Source organism: Eleginops maclovinus, chromosome 13 (assembly GCF_036324505.1).
Source record: "Eleginops maclovinus isolate JMC-PN-2008 ecotype Puerto Natales chromosome 13, JC_Emac_rtc_rv5, whole genome shotgun sequence".
In the NCBI taxonomy this organism is placed as follows: Eukaryota; Metazoa; Chordata; class Actinopteri; order Perciformes; family Eleginopidae; genus Eleginops; species Eleginops maclovinus.
Genome location: NC_086361.1, coordinates 2,248,389 through 2,271,377, shown reverse-complemented (window position 1 = coordinate 2,271,377; position 22,989 = coordinate 2,248,389). Strand labels below are relative to the sequence as shown.

At 39.1% G+C, this 22,989-nt stretch overlaps 2 protein-coding genes across 2 annotated transcripts in view; one reads left to right on the top strand and one right to left on the bottom strand.

Annotated features, from left to right (window-relative positions):
• The first annotated feature begins 246 nt into the window (after nt 1–246).
• On the top strand, nt 247–22,220 carry abcf1 (ATP-binding cassette, sub-family F (GCN20), member 1). Its single transcript, XM_063898788.1, has 25 exons — nt 247–450; nt 2,050–2,099; nt 2,182–2,259; nt 3,957–4,077; nt 4,157–4,191; nt 5,358–5,447; nt 7,339–7,395; nt 7,480–7,566; nt 7,632–7,727; nt 9,880–10,002; nt 10,115–10,215; nt 11,380–11,465; nt 11,543–11,682; nt 13,286–13,434; nt 13,511–13,594; nt 14,480–14,604; nt 14,744–14,856; nt 16,176–16,350; nt 17,877–17,948; nt 18,544–18,614; nt 18,693–18,725; nt 20,550–20,718; nt 20,803–20,867; nt 20,947–21,019; nt 21,849–22,220. Exons 1-25 carry the CDS (start codon nt 390–392, stop codon nt 22,013–22,015), a joined length of 2,421 nt encoding a protein of 806 aa, XP_063754858.1. The 5' UTR covers nt 247–389; the 3' UTR covers nt 22,016–22,220.
• The window catches only part of mrps18b (mitochondrial ribosomal protein S18B), a 6,769-nt gene continuing 5,983 nt past the window's right edge, over nt 22,204–22,989 (bottom strand). Inside the window, exon 7 of the mRNA XM_063898827.1 lies at nt 22,204–22,458. Coding sequence (XP_063754897.1) covers nt 22,262–22,458 — 197 coding nt within the window. The 3' untranslated portion in view covers nt 22,204–22,261. The remainder of the gene's footprint in view (nt 22,459–22,989) is intronic.

The following is a 22,989-nucleotide window of genomic DNA, read 5'->3' as shown; positions in this document are numbered from 1 at the left end:
CTAACCAATCAGAGCAAACTGGGCTCTGGTTTCAGTCAGAGGGTGAAAAGAAGTGCTGCAGCACAGGCAGAATGAGAAACATAAAGAGCTTTTTGAACATTAACGCATGAAGACATGTCCCAGGAGAGGTACAACATACAAATATGAATCTGAAAATGTAAATGTGATAATCACTCCGGTGCAGAAGGTGGCGCTAATGCATCAATTAGCTCCATGCCAACCGCGGTAAACCAGGAATCAGAAGAATTAAACTTTGTTGATGACCCGGCATCACCCGGCATGTGCCTCACATCGCTGGGCCGCATTACCTCTCTGGATGATAACAGTCACTGAATAGAAAAGGGACATCGTTTTAGCTAAGTTATTTAAAAAAAATCAGAGTTACAAAAATGCCTAAGAAAACGAAAGAAGGCGCAGAGTGGGTGGACGATGAAGTGGCCCCGGCAGCTGGTGAGAGGAAGCTAACGTTTAGTGAGGAGTTAGCTAGCAGGCTAAGTAGCTACAGCTAATGTTAATCATGCAGTGTCACTTGTGCCAAACACCATGGAAAACCTTCTGTATTCACCTTAACCTGTTTATTTGCAACACAGTATACGTTGTCATACACAATTTGAACTCGTTTATGGATCTTTAGAATGTGTTGATGGATTCGGGTCTAAGACATTTAATCTACGAGCATTCGTTTGTTTAAAATCTAGATTATACACCTGAAGAAGTGACGTTCAATCGCTAAATAGCTAGATAACGGTATGATGCACAGTGACAAGCCCCTCTAATAATATCATCCCAATGTCAAAAGGCGAAACAACAGTTGATAAACATCTGGTTTAAAGACATGTTGGCTGTATGAATAGTTTATGTTTCATGCGAAAACTAATTTATTTGGAATGCAGTGTTGTCGACAAACCAGATAGCACTTAATTTCTATATTTATGAATTAAGTGTGGTTTCTAGGTAAGACACAAACACCGGGCCCATTATTAACAAATATATTATTATAGCTTATTTTCAGTGATAGAGAAACCTAAATGATAAATGCCGTCATGTTTAACAATGACTTGTACAAAGCACAGTTCAGCTCACGTTGACCATTTAAAAAAAGTGATGCAATGCTATTGTATGCTTTGACATGTGACAGTGTAGCAGTGTAGGCTCTGTATGAAGGTAAAGCCACATACATTTAGACCAGAGCTGGAAGAAATACTCATATCATGTACTTACAAGAACAAATACTACAGTACAGTAAAAGTCCTGCATTGCAAATGTTTCTAAAGTAAAAGTACAAAAGTATTAGCATCAAAATGTACTTAAAGTAGCGAGTGTTCTCAATGACTTTGTATACTGCAGGGTAGTACATCATTAATCCAAATCTGTAAAGTAACTAAAGGTATTAAATAAAGGTTGTAGTACACCATTTGCCTCTGGATTGTATATACAAATTCAAATATCCAAGTAAAGTACTAGTGATGTTCTTAATTACTTTACACCACTGATGTGGACTCCAGCAGTGACATTTTAGCTTTTAACCACATTAATGACCAGTTCCTTTAGATATTCAGATTATAAGCTAATGCAACATATAGATAAACTATCATACAATATTATAGGTTAAGATATCCATCAGCTGTATTTCAATTAAATAAATATTCTCCACCTTTACCAGCAGTGATGAACACATTAATGCATGAATACAAATAGTTGAATAAATGAATAGATATAATTCTAAAATGGGACATTACGCACAATAAGTACTCTGGTGCTTTAAGTATGCAGGATTCTATGTAGCTATACAATATAAAAGAACAGAATGTAAGATTAAATATTGCACAGTGAAATCCAATTAAATACTGTTTTATTTACTAATAACTATTAAGATAATAAATTAAATAAATAGTGAGATGCAACCAGATCAATGTTTTGGGTTATGGAGGCACTTCACAGAGCTCAGGTGTTTAGCAGTCTTATGGCCTGTGAAATAAAACTGTCTCAGTCTGGTGGTTTTAGTCCTCAAAGCTTCCCACTGACTTTGTGAAACTTTTTTTCTTGCAGTGGAAAAAACAGTGAAAAAGGGCAAAAAAGATAAAAAGGGGAAGAAAAGTGTGAGTACTCGTTTTAAAAATATCTACTCGGTTCTTAAATGCTCCGCTTCACTGGATTTGTTGTGCTCATGTTTTTCTCCAGTTCTTTGAGGAGCTGGCCACAGATGTCAAACCTGAGAAGGAAGATGAGGTGGCTGTGAAAGAAACGCAAGGAAAACAGGTAATCTTCACTCTGACAGGAGAGGCAATCCAAACCCCAGCTATGATGTATGCCGCTATGATGGCAGTCCAAACTAAAGAGAAGAGAATCAGACGTATTTCAAAAATAAATGTTTAATTGTAAAGCAAAATATGTCCTGTACAACAGCCTTAATACATTACTATAACTCCCAAAGAAAAAACTAAAAAGGTTAAATAAAGAAGGCTCGTTTTTGACTAAAAGTGGGGCCAATAAACTGTGAAACTGCTCTACCTGGACCTCAGCTCCGTGTTTGTTCCCAAATATAATCCATTAACTTAAACCAAAAGCACAAAAAGGCAATAATGGGGCAAAAAGATACAATTCATATACTTTAAACAACACATTTAAAGTAGGACCTTTCAGATCATGCATTCCAGCCCTAATGGATGAACTTTATTTTCACACACATGTAAAACTAATTTGAAACCAAAACAAGTTATCGGTGAAAATGTAATGGTGGGTAGCAGGAACTCAGATGACTAAGTGTGTTTAGAACATAGACTGTATATAGACAGTCTATGTTTTAAAAGGATAATGATAGCATGTTAGCGCTCCACTTCTGTGCTATTGACGGCAAGATGTTGGAATAAATGAATAAATAAACACTATCCAGCCATCTATCCCCGTCGATTTAATATTAGTTATCCAGAGCCAATATGCAGGACCGGTATTGAGACTGATCTGTGCCCATTTTAAATGATAATATAATATAAGATAAGATAAGATGTGCCTTTATTAATCCCCGGGGGGAAATTCAGTGGTTTAAGCAGCAACAGAATAAGAGAGAAAAAAGGACAGTGTGGTTCACACATAAGGACTTCAGTGAACATGTATACATTTTGTGTCCGGATTGTTAAATATATTTACATTGATTGATACGGGTAAAAGTTATTGTGCAAAAGTGCAGGTTTTATGTGCAGTCCAGGTTATTGTTGTAATATTATGAGAATGATCCGAATTCTATCTTTTCATTCTCTAGTTTGTGGATGTGAATCTCTTAAACTAACTGCTTCTTAGGAGATATGGAAACCCAAAATACTCAATATAGAATTTTTTAAAAATTAAGATTATAATAAATGATCTTTAATGTTCAAGAAACACCACAACTTGTGAAATGAATAACTAAATAAAACTTTATGAATTAGGAAAAATACTATGATTAAAAGACAAAATACTTTCAAAAACGCATTAAAAAAATTACCTGATAAAATCTATTCAAAAATAAAAGAATAACAAAATCACATTTAATGCATTTAGTAATAATCATTTAAGACATTCAAGAATATAATTGCTTCATTTATATATTTTACATGTATGTTTATATCAAGTTTGTTCTTATTTATTTAAACTAGAACACACCATTTTTTTGTCATTTCTGTCTTGACGTTGATGCCGACCTTAAAAAAACAAATGGCTAGATGTGACCAATCTACATGAAATACAGTTTCTTTGTCAATGCTATAACACACTTTGGTTACATTCATTTAGCCACTGACTCGTCTTCTAGTGCCAAAGCGATCTCCGATGCATCCTACTATCATATTTATTATTATTTCCCAGGCTTTGCATTGATACTGAATTTCTAATCAACACCAATATCATTTTTCCAACCCCTGGACTTAAATCACATATTATCTACTTGTAGCATTTTTAAAAACTTTTGTTGGTTATTTCAGAAAAAGAAGAAAGACCGGCGGAAAGGAAAGGGCGGGGTTGCAGATGACGATGAAGACGAGGACGTCATGCTGAAGCTGAAGAAGCTCTCGGTGCAAGCCAGTGACGAAGAAGATGAGCCAGGTAGGATGTTTGAACACTGACCCAGAAGTCAATCTTATTCTTACATTTGTACTTATTCAGTGGTTTTATTTCTTTCCAGTCATCGCCCCCAGTAAAGGAAACAAGAAGGCTAAGGTTCGTTCTTTACTTTTCTTTCTGTCCTGACTCCTGACCAGGGTGGGAATTTCACGACGGCCACGACCTTCATTGCCCCTCGGTCTGGCCGCGATGCCCCGAAAATAATTGTATATCCTACGGCCACCATGTTATGCCCTGATACTGCTAAAATCTCGAAGTTGCTTTAAAAGTGTCAGAGCGGTGGTCTGGGCTCTGAACTGCATTAGTGCTTGTAGCTTGGATTGGTTGCGCGCACCTCACATGTCATCATCGCATCGTTCAATCATCACTGCAGCGTCTCGCTGTAAGAATACAAGGAGGCCTCGTGTCTCTTTTTGTCCGTGGGTTTATTCACTTCTGAGACAGGTTACTGTCGTCCGGAACCACGGCAAAACAACAAAGAAGTATGTTAATTATCACTCACACATATACCGTTAGCTCTCCCATAGCATTCCCCCGTCTCTCTCTCTCTAGGAACCTCCCTTCTCCTCACCCAGTGGCGTTTTTATATGTACAAAACTGGTGGGGCACGAACAACTTAGATATATAAAGGCTTGTTGTACCTTAATACATGGAGTAAAGAGCGCTATCACAAAGCCAAACTTAACAACAACAACCGTGATGCCTCAGCATGAACACATCAGACTGTAGGAAAACACAGACACTTGTCACCGTGGTTACAATAGCAATCGATCCATCGATACATAAACTATACTTCCGCTCACCAAAGCTCCAGTAGATGGTCAACTTCTTTCATGTTCTGTTTGTATTATTTACCTCTGGTGATGTAGTCTAAGCCCTCTCGTCTCCTCTGCATAACTACACTTTTCGCACACACACCTACGGTCATCAGCTCTGATTTATGAGATGATGTTTCAGTGGGGCTGCGAGCGCTTTGCTCCACTTGTGATTTATTTTTTGCCGCACACATTGAATGAAAAACTACTCTCTTCAATGTGCAGTGTAGTAGAAAAGTAATTTGTTTTCCATCTCATTCATGTGTTTTTATTATCAGAAAGTGAAGTTGTTTATTTGTAAGCTCCAAATCTTAATCTTTCCCTAAATGGCCTTTGTGCCCTAAAAGAATTGTGACACAAAAGGCCAAATGGCTTTGCCCCTAAAATGACGCAATTCCAAGCCTACTCCTGACGTGTCGCAGTGTAAAGCATCTCTTCCTCCTGCAGGGTGGGAACATCTTCGCCGCTCTCAGCCAGTCCCAGAGTGACGAGGAGGAGGACGCTGATTTGGATGAGGACGATGAACCAGCTAAAAAGGTACAGTGCTGTAGATTGAGGCTTCAAAGGACCTCAGGTGAAAGGATGCTACCGTAAGGAGAATTCATAGCTTTAACTACATGAAAATGAATCAAAACTAGGAATTAATGTGAACTTAAATCATAGTGCAGCCAAGTTTCCTCTTTACTTATGCAGGTGATAAAGTAAAAATACTGCAGTCTCGCGGTCAGAACCAGAGTAAACCAAGCCTGCAACACGATCTTCCACTGCAGTGCATTACAGCATCACTCCTTTTGTTGTACCTTTCACAATAATAACACAACTTAAATGCACTCTTAGGTTCGCTAAGAGGAAATTCAACAGCTTATTATTGCGTTAGAAGAAGAAATACTCAGCAAGGTGACATTCAGTTTCACTCTGTTAGCATACACAATACAAACATGCACAGACACATGGATTCTTTTTTATGGAGAGTGGTCACAGGGAAGGGGCTTGCTTGGGGGCAGATTGAGGTTCGGTGTCCGAACCCCCAGTTAACAGTCCTCATGACTTTTTTGGGTGGGTATCTGTACTGGGATTTGAACCAGTGACAATTTGGTTCGCAAGCCAAGTTCCTCCAGAATGGAGTTTTGACATTTTTCTTTGTAACAAACATACTCTTCCGGGGACAACAATCCAGCAAAAAGGGCCCAGATTTGTTTAGAAAGCACACATGTTCTCATATGAGTGGAAACTAAATATCCTTTCCTATAGAGTGGTGCAGGAATGAGTCCTAAAACCCAGAAGTGAGTGCATTTTACCTCTTCCGTTTCCCTCGTCTCAGAGTCAGTGGGATTTCTCCGTAGGATTTTGGAAAATACTGTAGCTTGAAATAAGGTCTGTGGTTAACACAAATTTAAGAGACGGCTCACGTTTTGTTCTACAACATTAAATACATCAACGTATGGAGGAGTCACATTGCTTTCTCGTCGAGGGGACCCATGAGCAGCTTACTTCCAGGTCGGCCTACAAAAATACGTCATCCCTGCACCACTATGTTGTATTTTATTATTTAACTGAAATGTGAACCTTTTGCTTCAATAGGCTAGACAGATGTTGGAAACAAAGCTAGTTTGCATTCTGTTTTGCAACATTTTTCAAAAATGGACTCTCAATTCCCCATGTGTGGAATCAAGCCATTATGCAAAATGATGGCATTCAGATATTTATAGAATAATTATGACCTTGTTCGAAGCTGACTATATATGGCTTTGGCTAGAGGTGGAAGAAGTACTTAGATCCTTTACTTAAGTAAAAGTGTATTTGGTATGAAAATCCTCCATTACAAGGGATAGTCGTGAATGACTCTTAAGCAGAAGTATGAAAGTATTGTCAATTAAAAGTACTCAAAATGCCAATTGCACATTGGCTCTTTTGACAGTATTATTGTTACTTTATATAATATTATTCTGTTTTAATTGCTCACTAAGTACGTTGTCCTTATTGAGACTATTTCAGATGTTTATTTTTTAATGCTGGGTATATTGGCCGTACAGTAGTGCATTTTATCATATTAAAATGTCCTGTGTTTTTATATTTAAATATCAATAAATGAAGTGGAGTAAAAAGTACAATAAATGCTCCCAAAAAGTAGAAGTATAAAGTAGCACAAAATGGAAATACTCAAGCAAAGCCAAAAGTACAGTACGTGTGTCGTGGCTTCCTTCTCTGTTTTCCTATTTAGGCCCCTAGACGCTGTAAAACAGACATTTCTAAGGCGCTCTCCCATGTTTATATTTCTTTTACTAAAATGTGTGTTTTGGCCTCGGATGGTGGTGATATTGTGTGATGTTTGCTCAAAATAAAATAACAAACAAGGGTTTGACCGATGTGATTACAGGTGCAGTGTGTATTCATCTTTTTAATTGCATGCATTTGCTTCTTTCTTCAGTCTCCAGATAACGACGAGGACAAGAAGTCAAAGAGGGGGAAGAAAGAGCCACAGAAGGTCATTCACTAGTGCTGCCGTTAGCTTAGCGCTTTCAGCCGGCTCCTTCCAGCTAACCAGGATGTGATTAATCTGTCCCTGTAGAAAGGAAGGCCTGCTAAAGGATCACGCAGCGAGGATGAAGAGGAGGATGAAGAGGATGAGGACAGTGACGAATGTGACACCATGAAGGTATGTGATGATGATTGAGGTCTCCTCCTCTGCTCTGGATCAGTGCTGACTGTTCTGTCTCTCAGAGTGCCGAGGATGTGATCGCAGAGCAGGCCCAGCAGGAGGGCGACGACCCGTATGCCAACCTCAGCAAGAAGGAGAAGAAGAAGAAGAAGAAGCAGGTGAGGATAACGTTCAGCATGTTCACATTGGCTCTGAAACTCACCTTGAGTGCCCCACTGTGGGGAGAGGAGATTCCTGGCTTTCTTTGAATAGTTGTACTGTTTCTCAAACTCTCAAGCAAAAACCTCACATTACTGTTGGTGAGCCATGACTTTTTATACCAACGAATTCAGAGTTTTTGGTTTTTAGTCACATTAACCCTTTAGAGTCTTGAGGCTAATTTGGGCATTTTTAAGCTCCTTTTATATTTAATTTTTCTTACTATACCCCATTCAGAAATGAATAGCTTGTCAGTGTTTGGTATCTTTTTCTGTAGGACAACCACACCTATATAACCTGATAGTTATTTTTTTCATTTTGACATACTGTATGAACATCTTGGGCCCAAAAGCACACAAAAAAACGTAAAAACGGATTTTGAAAATGATGATATTTTTTAGATTGGTTAGCACATACATGCACAACTACACATTTTGAAAGCTGGACATATATACAGGGGATGTCACTATGATAATGTAAAGGTTTGATTGAGGGTTCATGAAGCTATATACACATTTGATGAACAAATAGCAGGTGCATCCATAGGCGTTTTACACTCATGACACAGAGTAATGAGTAGTATTGTATCTTCAAAACTCAAAATCTATCTTATAATATCTCAGTTCTCAATGTTTGTCTGTCACCATTATTCAATGGCCGTCTCTCTTCGTCTCCCGCTGTCTGTCGATCTCCCGCCGTGTCTCTCCGTCTCTACGTCTCGCTTCATATAACTCCGTTTGCCTAAATACCCCTCGTGTTGAGCAACGTCTAACGTTTCCAGCAGCATTTTCTGCTCCGTAAAAGGATCAAATACAGCGAAGATATTAAATATGCGCTTCCATTTTTCATACTTTTGAGTGCTTGAAAAACATATTATCGTAGAAACTTTGAATCATCGTATTTACATTTTTACTGGGTCTATTTGCGTGAAATAAAGACTGGCATAGAGTTTCAAGCCAGTACTGTCCGCAGATGCAGCCGGCAAAGTTGTCCTGATTGTTGTTTTTATGAACAGTTCACTTGATCTGATCACGCCGGCGTGGCGGTCGACTCTTTAGGGTTAATCTTAAGGCTGAACCATAAATCTAATCCATCTAGACTTGTTTGCACACACACATTCACATGCACACCTGTTTTCACTTGGACACTCATTCGTGCCCTCTGAACCCCCCACACTCACAAGATATTAAATCCACATTTTTCATGAATGTAGCCTTTATATTTTTTTCTCAAAGTTCCCCAGATTTATATTTAAAATATTCAAAATGTTCTGTTGGTGTGCAGCACACTCATGATCCTGTGGAGAACATTTAAAGGTCCCATATTGTGTCCATTTTTACTGATCATAATTCCATTGTTGAGGTGTACTAGAATAGAATTACATTTTTCAGGGGTCCAGCCTGACATGGGATCTAAGCTGTGTAGGAACAGCATATGTAGCAAGGCTTTCAGAATCAGAAGAAATTATTTCCCCGGGGAAAAATTGTTCTAAGATTTAAGAACAATATGAAAAAAAAGAGAAAAATAACAATTTAAAGTAAGATTGTCCAATTAAAAGATAAAATGAAGTTATTTGTATGAAAAGAATAAATCAAAGTAAGATGTAAAAATATCCCGCAAAAAATTGGGTTTTGTTGCTCCATTTAAAAATTAAATAAAAACTGTATATAAGTTCTCTTAAGAATGTGCAATAAAAACATTAAATAACAATATTTGTATAAAAATAATAATTCAAGGTAAAACTTCCAATAAAAATATTGATAAAATATCCTCGGGAAATGTGTACAGTTAAATAAGAATTAAAAAGAAAAATGTGCACATTGTGATACAATATATAACATGTTTATTGCTATATATATATATATATATATATATATATATATTGTACTGTGCTGATTAACAAGACGTTAATGCTGAATTGCATATTAGAAAAAAGTCCTGTAAGGATTAATTTGGTTACTCAGTCAAACAATTGAAAAACAGTCTGTGATACCATCCCTTTTGAAATTCTAGATATTCCAAATTTCACCTCAAAAGTAAGACATTTAAATCAAAATAAACTATTGTTGTGTGTCCGGGTCAGTGCTCTCATGTCTCGTGTGTGTCCTGCAGCTGGAGTACGAGCGGCAGGTGGCCAGTATCCGCGCTCAGAACGCCCTGGAGGGAGACTTCTCCATCTCCCAGGCTGAGATGTCCTCCAGACAGGCCATGCTGGAGAACGCCTCTGACATCAAGGTTGATACTCACCCTCTTGTTCTCTGAAACTCTCTTCTCTTACTTTTTCTTCATGTAATGCAGAGATCGATGTGTTCTCTGTTAGTGAAGACATTTTGTCTTGTGCCTTCAGCTGGAGAAGTTCAGCATCTCCGCTCACGGAAAGGAGCTCTTCGTTAACGCCGACCTGCTGATCGTGGCAGGAAGGAGATATGGTTTAGTCGGACCAAATGGGTAAATATCTTTTAGTCTTTTTCAAATAGATTTCTCTTAATAATGATGGCACACAGATGATCAGGAGTTGGGTTATATACAGAACCACCATTAAAATGTTGGGAAGGATAGAGGGTCCCTGTTCTACATATAGATCTTCTGATTCATACTGGGTAGTATATTTAGCTGAATGTAAGTCAATGGGAAAAAGTCTTTCTGGGCCGGTTAACCTCACGGACTGATACGGAAGTTGTAGTACCCGGAGTTTGGCCACTACAAATATTTTCTCAAAGTCCAGAGCACTGCCTGGGGGCTTGATCCTAACAACTTTTATTCTGGGAGTTGTTTACAGTCAAGTCTGGTTGGTTGATTGATAATAATAATAATAAAGGATACATAACATTTGTATAGGGCTTTCCCCAATGCTCAACCATGCTTTATAAAGAAAATCACAACAAAACAAAGAAGAAAATGACCCCCCAAAAAACCATTATGAAATGCATGTATTTATCAGTTATCTTTTGAAAATAAATAATATTAAATAAGTAAGGGATAATGTTGTATTGCACGGTCAGATACTAAACAAACTAACGACTCAACTCCCAATATGAATTGAAATTATTTGATTGACTCAAAAATGATCGTATTTCTTCCCCTAAGAAAAAAAACACTCTGTTTCACAGCGCAACAACAACTCTACGCAGCACTGATGAAGGTTTTCTGTAACTGTTGAAGTCTGTTCACAGTTTCTAATCCACTACTGCAGAGCCCAGACCGTGTTCCTGTTAGTGTTCACTTCCTGTCTGTCTTCTTCTGGTGATTTATCTGACATCTTTAACCTCTCTTCCTTTCTCTTTCTTGATCCTCATTAACAACGGTCAATAAGTCCTTGACAGCGGTCTGTACTACTGGATTAACAATGTGTCACATGTTCTAAATTCACCAATCAGAATCAAGTATTCAACTAATCCATGTAATACAACAAAAATAGTAATTAAGGAACGAGAATACAAAGGTTTGAACACTTCTTACTGTAATGGTAGATGCATAGGCGTCTGCTTTTTTGACGAAAAAAAAACATCTCAAATTTATAGAACCCACTGCAGGTTGTCTCGTGCTGCTGTTACTGAAGTGTCTAATATTCTGATGATGCCTTCACTGACCCTGTGTTCTCTGGTGTTTCAGTAAAGGAAAGACCACGTTACTGAAACACATCGCCAACAGAGCCCTCAGTATCCCCCCCAACATCGACGTGCTGCTGTGTGAACAGGGTGAGTGACCTTCCCTCATTCCTCTCCGTCCGTTTTGTAGTATCCCACTGACTGTTTGTGTGTGTGTGTGTGTATAGAGGTGATAGCTGACGACACGCCGGCGGTGCAGGCTGTGCTGAAGGCAGACGTCCGGCGCCTGAAGCTCATGGAGGAGGAGAGGCAGCTACAGGCTCTGCTGGAGAAGGGAGAGGACAGCGTGGCTGAGAGGCTGGACAAGGTGTGTGTGTGTGTGACACTGGCACTGGGAGATGTAATTATGATGAGCCAACAATAACTTTGATGTGCGGCTGTCCATAGATGCTCTACAAAAAAAAACTCTAAAAGAATCTACTGTAGGTCCGTCCCCTTGTGCCTTCTTATGGTGTTGTTTCATGCTGGCCTTATGAATGTGGAAAACAGTGCATTAGCACGGTTTAATTTAAAATAAAAATAGAAATGGAGATCACCCTCCTGTCCACTTGTATAAATGGACATAAGATAAGATGTACCTTTTATTAATCCCTGTGGGAAATTCAGGAGTTTAAGCAGCAACAAAGTGAGAATGAAAAACAGGACAGTTCCACTCAAGGATAATCAAATAAAATAGCAATGATATACAGGTAATAACTGTTAAAAACAATCTGTTAAAACCCCAAAAGTATTAAATGAACATATAAAGATTCTGGAGTCTGTGTTGTTAAATATATTTACATGAATCCCAGTTAGTATGATTGTATGAAACCATTTGAATAAATGAAACTTTATGTAATCTATAACTTGTTAAGCCGACACATCTTCGACTGTGCATTTCACCATGTATAAAAACAATAGGTTATGTAACACAACCTAACCTATAAAAAAATGTTGACTTTATTTGATAGTTTGACAGTAATTAGCATAACGTTCATCTAACATACAGCCCTGGAAAAAATGTGAAGAGCACTTCAGCGTTATCATGTTCTCTTGTGTTAGTATTTATAGGTATGTCTTTGAGTTAAATGATTTGTTATTGTATTCTCTATACTACTGACAACTGAGCTGTATAATTGAACGTTTAAAACATAAAGAGACTTTGGCTGATATTGGATGGAAAATGCTTAATGACCACCTTAACTTACATGATCTGGGTTTGTCACAATTGGTGTCTCACTTTAGATCAGGATCGTCCAAACTTTTTTCACTGAGGGCCACATAGAGTAAAATACACTAAATCAATCAAATGTAGGTAAATTATTCTTGATACTTGAATGTGCTTAAAGAATAAAAAACAGCCTACATCACAGCCATTAATAGGGTTTAGTTTATTTTGTTGGCCGCTCATTCCTGAGCACGAGCCTCAGAGTGCTTATAATATGAGGAAATAGGAAGGGTATATTTCAAGCTGGTTATACAAATAAGTTATCAGACTTTTTTTTGAATCAACTAAAATTAGTTTGAACATGTTTTCAACTTTAATTGACTGAATGTATTTGAAAATGTGGCTTATCAAATTCTTTAAGATATAGTATTATAAAACAAGCACAAGTTTCAGGTGTGGGCCATATTCCATTATACTTTTAGAATTTGCTGAGGGCCGTAAAGGGACCACAGGCCGCATTTGGCCCCCGGGCCGTAGACACCCCTGCTTTTAGATGTTGCGGTCTCAAAGACTTGTGGGACAGCATTATCTCCTCGGTGTGTCCTAAGCTAAAGGAGATAAAGGAAGCATTGCAGCTCCTTCCCTAGCATGTAGAGACCTCTATCAGCTGGCTCTTCCTGCTCTTATCCTCAGTCAGAAATCTAGCTAAGCACCAAAAACTCTTCTGACTGCATCCCTCTTGTTCCACTACTGTCCTCTGCAGGTCTATGAAGAGCTGAGGGCCATCGGAGCTGCAGCAGCTGAGCCCAAGGCCCGCAGGATCCTGGCTGGTCTGTCCTTCACCCCTGAGATGCAGAACAGACCCACCAAGAGGTTCTCTGGAGGCTGGAGGATGAGAGTCTCCCTCGCCAGGTATACCCACACTGAAGTCACGGCTCGGCGAGGTCAGAAGTTCTGTTTCACTCACTGTTCACCTGTCCCCCCCCAGAGCTCTGTTCATGGAGCCCACTCTGCTGATGCTGGACGAACCCACCAACCACCTGGACCTGAACGCCGTCATCTGGCTCAACAAGTAAAGAGCCGCTTTTAATCTTGCGCGTTTCCCTCTAACGCATCACTGAGTGTTTCATATTGGTGGTTTTAAATTGGAAGGAATCATGTCGTTGTTCTGTAGCTTATCCCAGGACTCTCTGTCCTCGTAGTGCGAGCCAGGTAGTGACCCCCCCCCACTGAGGCTATTTAGTTTGTGCATATTTGGTTCAGAAATGGGATATTTTAGCAGCATCAGTGTAAAGATGACAGTGTGTGAGATCAAAATAATGTATTTATCCTGGCTAAAATATAGATTTTTGTGACATGCTCCAGTTAACAATTACACAAATAAAATAATAAAATATATTTATACAAGCACTATAAGGTTTAGTAAGAATTTGCAATAAAAAAATATTTCATAAATACAATGATGAATGAACATAAGCTTTAATTAAAATAATAAGAGGTCTGAAAGATGAAATCAATTAAAATCAAGATAGTAAAAATGTGCGCATTGTACTAAAATAATATAATTTATATACATTTTAATAAGATCCATGTTGCTTGGATCTGTTCACTGCTCACTAGCCTTCATAGCTCCTCCACTTTTGGTCGCTTTTGGTAACCTTTAGCAACCAAATATTACCTCAACCGAAAAACAGCCTGACCACTGACTCATAAGATAACTGAGAATACATGCGTGATATTACAGAGAAATAAAGATTTGAATATCCCCTGACAGGACAGTACAGAGAGCTGTTCCATCCCTGCAGCTCAGAATAACATAAGACCACCTTGGGGGATATTTGAAATAAAAGTTATTCTTCATGTTTGGATCATATGACCCCTTCAACTTGTATTGACGTTCAAAATACTATATATTGTTTTACTTCATTATATAAATGCTTTTAATTTACTTCCACAGCTACCTTCAAGGCTGGAAGAAGACCCTCCTCATAGTTTCCCACGACCAGAGTTTCCTGGACGAGGTGTGTACGGATATCATCCACTTAGACTACCAGAAGCTCTTCTACTACAGAGGGAACTACTGTAAGTGTTAAATATCTCTACCTACATATGTGTATTGTGTTTAACATCACTGTTACCCTATGCATTCCCCTTTGAAGACATAAGGGCTTCTTCTAGCTACTATTATTTATTGAGCAACTGTTTTATGTTCCTTTTTCAGTGACCTTCAAGAAGATGTATGTGCAGAAGCAGAAAGAGATGCAGAAACAGTATGACAAGCAGGAGAAGAAGCTCAAAGACCTGAAGGCTGGGGGCAAGTCCACCAAGCAAGCTGTGAGTATTTCTGTTCACCCCGGAGCGCAGCTTTCAGAACCTGGAAGCCAAGAGGCATGAGTTTAAAGACAAAACCAATCTCATGACAACTAAGGCTCACTCGAAATGGTCATGTCAGTCAGTTTGCCAGCTCATAGAGTGCTGTTATGAACCTGGAAATGTTCAATACCCCAAAGATTTATAATAGAAATGTAGAGTATGGGTCAGACCCGGCGGCAGACATACAGGCCCAAAGTAAAACTAATACATTTTACATTGCCAACTATCTCACTTTCACACGCATTACGTTTCTTTGCACAGCTTACATTCTTCTTTTATTCATGGCCTCGTAACTTTCCTTTTTTCCGATCAGCAGCAGGTCTCTCCCTCCTGGTGAGCGGATGCCGTAAAGCCCGCCTCTGCTGCAGGATCTGCATTCTGATTGGCTAACGCACTTCTGTGTTGAAAACTCTTTAACGATTAGTTTTGAACTTTTGTGTTGTTAACCCTTTGTGAACTGGGTTACATGTGCGCAAAAAAAACACATTATAAATGACATTTCACTATCGCTACACGTGCCTGGTGGGTCTAATAAAGCTGAAACAACGGTGATTTCTCCTGGGCAGGTCCACATCCTGGATGGCCGGGCCTGGCACAGGTCCCCAGCACATAGTAACTGCAGGATGCTAGCTTGCATATGTTAGGCAATTTGCACAATTAGCACAAGTTGTGTTAATTAATATTAATGGTATGTGGACAATGGTTAAAACATGACTTGTCTGATTTGGACAATTTTCAAGTGGTTTTGGGGGTTGAGGATACTGAATCCATTTCTGGACCAAACATGGCAGTTTTAACCAGAAAGTTGCCATATTTGTACTCTCTGTGGGCTGATTTTGATTAATATTAGGTTGATTTTAGAGATTTATGGGACTCTTGATAATTTGGATAGGACATATTGATTATTTATTTAAAAAATAATTGTCCGTGAGTACAAATATAGTTATTTCTGTTTAAAAGTGCAATTTTTAATCCTGAAAATGTCAATTAATAACCCCCAAAACATTCCAGAATTTTTCAAATTGTCCAAGCAATTTGTTTTACTATTGTTTACACAGGCTATAATGCCATTTATTTTGCTACTTGTGCAAAAGTTAGCATCCGGCAGTTTCTGTGTGCTGGGCTCCCTACTAAACATTTCTAACATAAAACTTTAGGGGTACTCAACATTTCACACTGCTAGCGACTAGAATATAAGCTTTACGACCTTGGCAAACGTACAACGTAAAACTCTGGATTTATAACCCTTCCGCTCTGTCTCGGTTTGTCTCTCTTCTCAGGAGAAGCAAACAAAGGAGGCGTTGACCAGGAAGCAGCAGAAGGGCAAGAAGAAGGGCGCTCAGGAGGAGGAGAGCCAGGACGCCACGGAGCTGCTGAAGAGGCCCAAAGAGTACACCGTCAAGTTTACCTTCCCCAACCCCCCGCCCCTCTCGCCACCCATCCTGGGACTTCACTGTAAGAACACTGGCTCACTGCTGCAGAGGTTCAATGCAATCGTAAAGCCCTTCGTTGTTATGAAGAATTAGAAATAAATTCACCAGGGTTGTAGCTTTAAATTAATTCAGTGTGACGAGCAGAAGAACATGCTGCAGTATCCCACATTGCATGGTTTTGAGGATCGTGATACACTTGTAAACTTCTGATCATCACCCTTGGAGAAATTATCCCAATTGTTTTATTCAGTCTCCAGAACCGCCATGGGTTCAGCCATTAGAACCACATTACCACGACCCGAGAAATATTTCTGTCCATAGCAAACACACAAAAACTCTTTACTGAAATAGATTGTTCTGGCTGCTTAGCTGCACTGTTTTGAGATGGAAAGAGAGAGCATCATCGCTAAACTTGTTGTGTAAAGCAATTTTAAGATCTCAGAACCTCTGAGGCCATTTTCAAACATGTTACAGAGCAAAACATTAATTGATTAATAAAAAAACAATCATTATGCAATCTACAATGATAAAAACGAGTTTGAACCCTGAATATAAAGCAGAACTACAGATTAGGTTACATTAACTTTACTTGACCTCAGTGTGTTTGTGCCATAATTAACGTATATAGTGCAGAAACAATGAGTTAATTAAAGTCATTTTATTAGTAGAGCAGCTACTCTAAAAGTGTTATTTTTCATATTTTCGTACATTTTAAAACAAGTAAATGGTGGCTCAGAACTGTACACAGTGTTTCCGTTCCCATTTCTAATACTATAAATAACACCCAAAAATCTCCTTACTACAGTAAATTAATTCTTATATTTTTCACACATCCTCTTTTGAACATTTAATTATTCCGGAAAGAACACTTCATCGCTCCCAAGCTAATTCTTTCAGAGTTGAAAGTAGTTCAATATTGTAATGACCACGATTGCCGTCAGATATCCTTAAATATCTGTCCGTAAATATCAGTCTACGGCAAATAAGGAGTAGTTGTTTATTTCGGTGTGAGTCGGTTGCTACCCTGAGATCTGTCCAGTGTTTCAACCGCTGTTAAAATGTCACGGTTAATAATAACAAGAGTGGAGCCAGAAGAGGCAGAATGAATGTTTTCTTATTACGACATCACTTTCTCACAAACAGTATTTTAATACACGATCAAAAAAACACCCTGATGATCAAATGGTAGGGTCAGCTGGTTATGATCGGCTTAGAAACGTTGAAAGTTGACACGAGTCGACACCTGATGCCAGTCCAACGTGCCTCACAACTTCATGTGTTCGACCCCAAAAGGGGCATTTGATAACCTCCAGCCACTAGAGGATGCTGCGCTCCTCCCTCTTCCACTGCTCCTCATCTCATCACCATGATCGCCAGCTGCCTGCAGATTTTAATGACAATGTTGCTAGAGATTTCCGTTTGGATAAGTAGCAACCGTTAGCTTTAGTTTAGAGGTCACAGCATGTGTCTCAGTGTGGCGTTCAGCCTCTTCCTTTACATTCAGAAAGTGATTCACCATTCTGACTCCACGCTCTTTCCTCTTTACAGGTGTTGACTTTGGATATGAGAATAAGCCTCTCTTCAAAAATGTGGACTTTGGAATCGACATGGAGTCCAGGAGTAAGTTTCCTGCGTTATTTCATGGTTAACCTTTAAATGCTTTCTGTATACTGGGGGATACAGTCATATGACAGTATGTATCCATGAGTAAAATGTGTGTAATAACACATAGTGTAATATTGAGGTTACATGGTTGTAATATGATTCTAATAACATGTAATATCGAAAAAATAACAGTTTAACATGGGTATACTAAGGGTGTAATGTGTATTAATGGTGTAACATGGGTGTAATAGTAGTGTAATATTGGTATAATATTGGCGTTACGTGGATGAAATAACAGTATTACGGTATAACAGGTGAAATAATATAATAATAGTATAACATGGGTGTAATAACAGTGTAGTAGTAAGTGTGTAGCGTAGAAGATGGCAATCAAGTGATTGCCCGTTTAAGGGTTAAGAACAACACGTGAAGATCGTCTGCAATACAAATTTTAAAAAAGGTTCAGTTTGCATTTTAACATAATCAAACATGGCAGTAGGTTAGTATTTTCTTAATGTTGAGATCATGGCAGAGAAGCTGAATCGTTAACATCATAGTTAATCTTCAGTCTCGTCTTGCGGTGTACTTACTTGACTTCTGCTCCCTTTAGTCTGTATAGTCGGACCAAATGGTGTGGGGAAGAGTACCCTGCTGCTGCTGCTCACTGGGAAACTGCAGCCTGTAAGTGTTCAGAGATGCTCACATTTGAATATTACAGAATACCTGTGCTCCTAGCTAATGGGATGATCTGTATTTCAGACTAAAGGAGAGATGAGGAAGAATCATCGCTTGGTGAGTGACTTCCTGTTGATGTGTGACTCTTTGTAAACTGTTATCCATATGCTCAGGGTTGGGAGGGTTTCTTTAAAGTATTCCGTTACTATTACTAGAAAATAAGCGTCTCTCGATGTGGCTTTTATATTGTGATGGTTACATCCATCTAAATGACCAAAAATTGTACAGAAATATTTACTGTCGTAGCATTGGTTTTCCTAATGTCTTTATCATCACATCACAATTGTTTATTTATCCCAGGGGATTGATCTTTCAACTTTGGAATGAAAGATTGAATTTTAGCCGCCTTTAGCTTAGTGGTAGTAAAGTGAAGTCATGTGACCGTGCTGTACTTCCTCTATAGCCCAACATTAGCCGCCTTTAGCTTAGCGGTGGTGACGTGAAGTCATGTGACCGTGCTGTAGTTCCTTTATAGCCCAACATTAGCCACCTTTAGCTTAGCAGTGGTGACGTGAAGTCATGTGACCGTGCTGTAGTTCCTTTATAGCCCAACATTAGCCGCCTTTAGCTTAGCGGTGGTGACGTGAAGTCATGTGACCGTGCTGTAGTTCCTTTATAGCCCAACATTAGCCTCCTTTAGCTTAGCGGTGGTGACGTGAAGTCATGTGACCGTGCTGTAGTTCCTTTATAGCCCAACATTAGCCTCCTTTAGCTTAGCGGTGGTGATGCACACCAATGCAACCGTAGTGGTTCGTTTATAGCCTAACGTACGTCATTTACTGTTCATTTATGTTACTATTATAAAAGAAGTGTTAATACGTGGAGATTATCCTGCTGAACCAAATGTGTTATTTTCATAAACTCGCAAAAGTTTGTTATGCAATATTGAAAAACATAATTTTTGAGGGAAATTTAAGAGATGGTATTTAAGTGGTATTTCTTTATCTTTTTTAAAACAAAGCTGCCTAGATTTGAAAGTTTCTTTAATGTATATTATTAAATGTTTCTTAGATAACTTTTCTTTTCATTTTAGTTTTTTTTCCCCCCCTTTTTTTCTCATGGTAACACAGGCTCTGTCCCAATTGCATGTATACTTTTACATTTTCTTCAATCGAGAATACTTAATACTTGCTGTAAATTGAAGTCTAGCGGTAAACAATCATAAAGAAATAAAACATAACTCAAAATTAAACTGCCGCTGGGGCACCAGTAAGCAGATCCATGCAGGAGAAATGAGAAGTCCAGGCCATTGATCCAGTGTCCTACGTTCCTATACACGTAATGATCGCGCCCTGCAGCTCTCACTGTGCTGTCCCTGGTATAAAACCATCTGCTCATTCTGGCGCCTCAATCCCACCCCCAGCTGTCTCCAATACAGCAGGTGCCCAAAACCACCTTCAAAATATAAGCATAAAGAATTCATTTAATAAACTAAGAAAACTACAATAAATAATAACTCATTAACTATATATTTTTTAAAAACAGTAGAAAGAGAAATGGATAGCTATATTTTAAATCAACGTATAGCTCCAACAGGAGGCAGTAATGAACTGTCTTGAACTATTTTTTTAGTTTACTGTAATTAACTAAAATAATTACATTCAATAATAATACATGTACTATAAACAAAAACTGCAAGAAAATGAATGTTAAACTATTAAATAATATAAATCAGTTCATAGCTCCAACAGTGAGCAGTGATTGTCCTGGACCTTTTTAATTACGTAATGTCGGACGACACATCATAAATACAAACGACAACAATGGAAAAACAGAATTCATAATAACTGTTTTTATGAAACAAAGCTCTGGAACCTAGTTTACTTCCACAGCTGACTGAGGCGATGGAGAGCTGTAACTGGTCCTCTTGTCTTCCTGCAGAAAGTGGGCTTCTTCAACCAGCAGTACGCCGATCAGCTGAACATGGAGGAGACAGCCACAGAGTACCTGATGAGGAACTTCAACCTCCCCTACCAGGACGGCAGGAAGTGCCTGGGACGCTTCGGCCTGGAGAGCCACGCCCACACCATCCAGATCTCCAAACTGTCCGGTATCCACTCGGAACCGTCAGACAACATGTCAGCTGACAGGAAGTAGATACCTTCTAACATTGTGTCTGCATGTGTCTCAACAGGAGGTCAGAAGGCCAGGGTAGTGTTTGCTGAGCTGTCCTGTCGGCAGCCTGATGTCCTCATCCTGGTACCAGACCTATTTCCACACTGACTGACAGAATACCTGAATGAATTCTGTGACTGACTGACCCTTTTTTCTCTTATAGGATGAACCCACCAACAATTTGGACATTGAGTCCATCGATGCCTTATCGGAGGCCATCAATGAATACAAAGGAGGTGAGAAAAAGGTTCTGTAAGACACGTGGGTCCATATGCTGGTCTTTGCCTATCCTGGTTACTAGTGGGGAAACCAGTTATATGGCGTGGCATGTATAAGATAGTTCTAGTAGTTACCTGGATGTAAGTCTAGCCCTCTATCTACCTTTAGGCCCAGCTGGAAGCAGTGGTCTGTACTAAGGGTTAATGTTATTGAGGTAACTTCAGTTTAACTCCTACGATGGTGGTTCACGTCTTTTTGGGAGATTACCATCCTAATTATGGAAAGCCAAGTTTTCCACAATGTATCCGTATTTCAACGCGTTCTTTGGTGGTATTTCGTGCAAATAAATTTGTGATTGGTCATATTCTGCAAACCCCGCCCCTTTCATGTGAACACGCTCCTAGCCAGGCTGAGGGTTGACTTCCCGAGTTGTTGTAACCAGTGTTGTAGCATCGTTTAGGGTTTATCAGGACTAGTTAAGCCAGATGACACAAACATATCCTGGGTCTGTTATACAGGGCACTGGCTAATTCCTGGTGAGTTCAAAGAGGAGCTGGTGTTTGACAGAATGTTGTTATTGTAAAACTCGATTCAATGCTTTTTCTGGAGAGGAAAAAGATTACGTATTGAAAATGGCGATATTTTTAAAACCTTTTACTTACATGTGATGATCAGGCAGACAGAATGTTATATAAAACTCTCGAGCCAGACACGGAACAGTAAATCCTGTCACACTTGTCCACATTTAGTACATTAGTAAGTAAATGACTTGTTTGGTCTAAACAAGTGAAGAAAACCCCAATAGAGATCTTTAAAAAACATCTAACATTTTCTCTCCCCGTGCAGCCGTGATCATCGTTAGCCACGACGCCCGACTCATCACAGAGACCCAGTGCACCATGTGGGTGGTGGAGGACCGCTCCGTCAACCAGATCGACGGAGACTTTGACGACTACAAGAGGGAGGTGCTGGAATCTCTCGGAGAGACCATGGTCAACAAAGTCAACCCCTGAGACCTTTCGTTACATCCTCAATACACTTACTCTGTCCTCAGAGCGACATAATAAAACCTATCTATCCTCTTTATTCTGGACTGTCACATCTTTAACGGTGGTGGAGGAGTGTACATTTCTATACATATCGAGGGAGGTCATAGATTATCTGCAGTTAAGATCTACTAAAGACAAACGATACAATAAAACACTTTTTCATCATGTTTTTATTGTGCAATTTTCATTGTGGTGTACATGGTCAGACAGTCACTTCAGATAAGCCCTGTATGTCTTCTTCACTTTGGCTACTTCCTGTTCGTTAGGGGTTATTTCACTGTACCAGTTATACCAGGTGTCTCCGGAGGTTAGGGACGGGGGAGGTGGCGTGCACCCCACGGCATCATGGGAATTGGAGTAGTCCTCTCCTGAGAACTCCACATATGGAATCTGGAAGGGCAGCAGGCCTGAAAGAGAGAGCCGTGTGTGAGGGTCTGCTTGCCTCACTAACAGCAGTATCTTTAGTGAGTGCTCCAACAGGTTTCTCCACTCTGAATGTGTGAGAAGTGTTCCCAGGTTTCAGGTGACACCTTTAATTATATTATTAGAAAACCCAAAAACAAACACTCTGAAAATCCTCATGTGAATTACAAATCATGCTGTCCTTCTCACTGTTGCAATATACACTAGTCCAATACCGTAACCGCAGTATGCGCAACATTTGGTAAAGATGAATATTTAATTAAGTATTTTTGAGCTGAGACTTGATGAAAAATCATTGTTTGGTAAAGATCCTATTACAAATATGTATAATACAAAAAAGAAATCACTCATTTATTCCTTCAAATACCTGAATTATGTATGTTTTTGAAGATGATGCAGCCTTATTATTATTATTAGCAATGCTAAATAATGTGATATTTAGATTTCCCCAATTTCTTCACTTAAAAATAGCAGAATATTTACACTAGTTTTAAATTTCAAGATGCTGTACACCA

What these genes read in the sequence shown, in the direction of transcription:
- abcf1 (XM_063898788.1), top strand. Translation starts at nt 390, where the DNA reads ATGCCTAAGAAAACGAAAGAAGGCGCAGAGTGGGTGGACGATGAAGTG. An exon ending in AAGGAAACAAGAAGGCTAAG is followed by an intron (nt 4,192 to 5,357) that starts GTTCGTTCTTTA and finishes TTCCTCCTGCAG; the next exon opens with GGTGGGAACATCTTCGCCGC. An exon ending in AATCGACATGGAGTCCAGGA is followed by an intron (nt 17,949 to 18,543) that starts GTAAGTTTCCTG and finishes TGCTCCCTTTAG; the next exon opens with TCTGTATAGTCGGACCAAAT.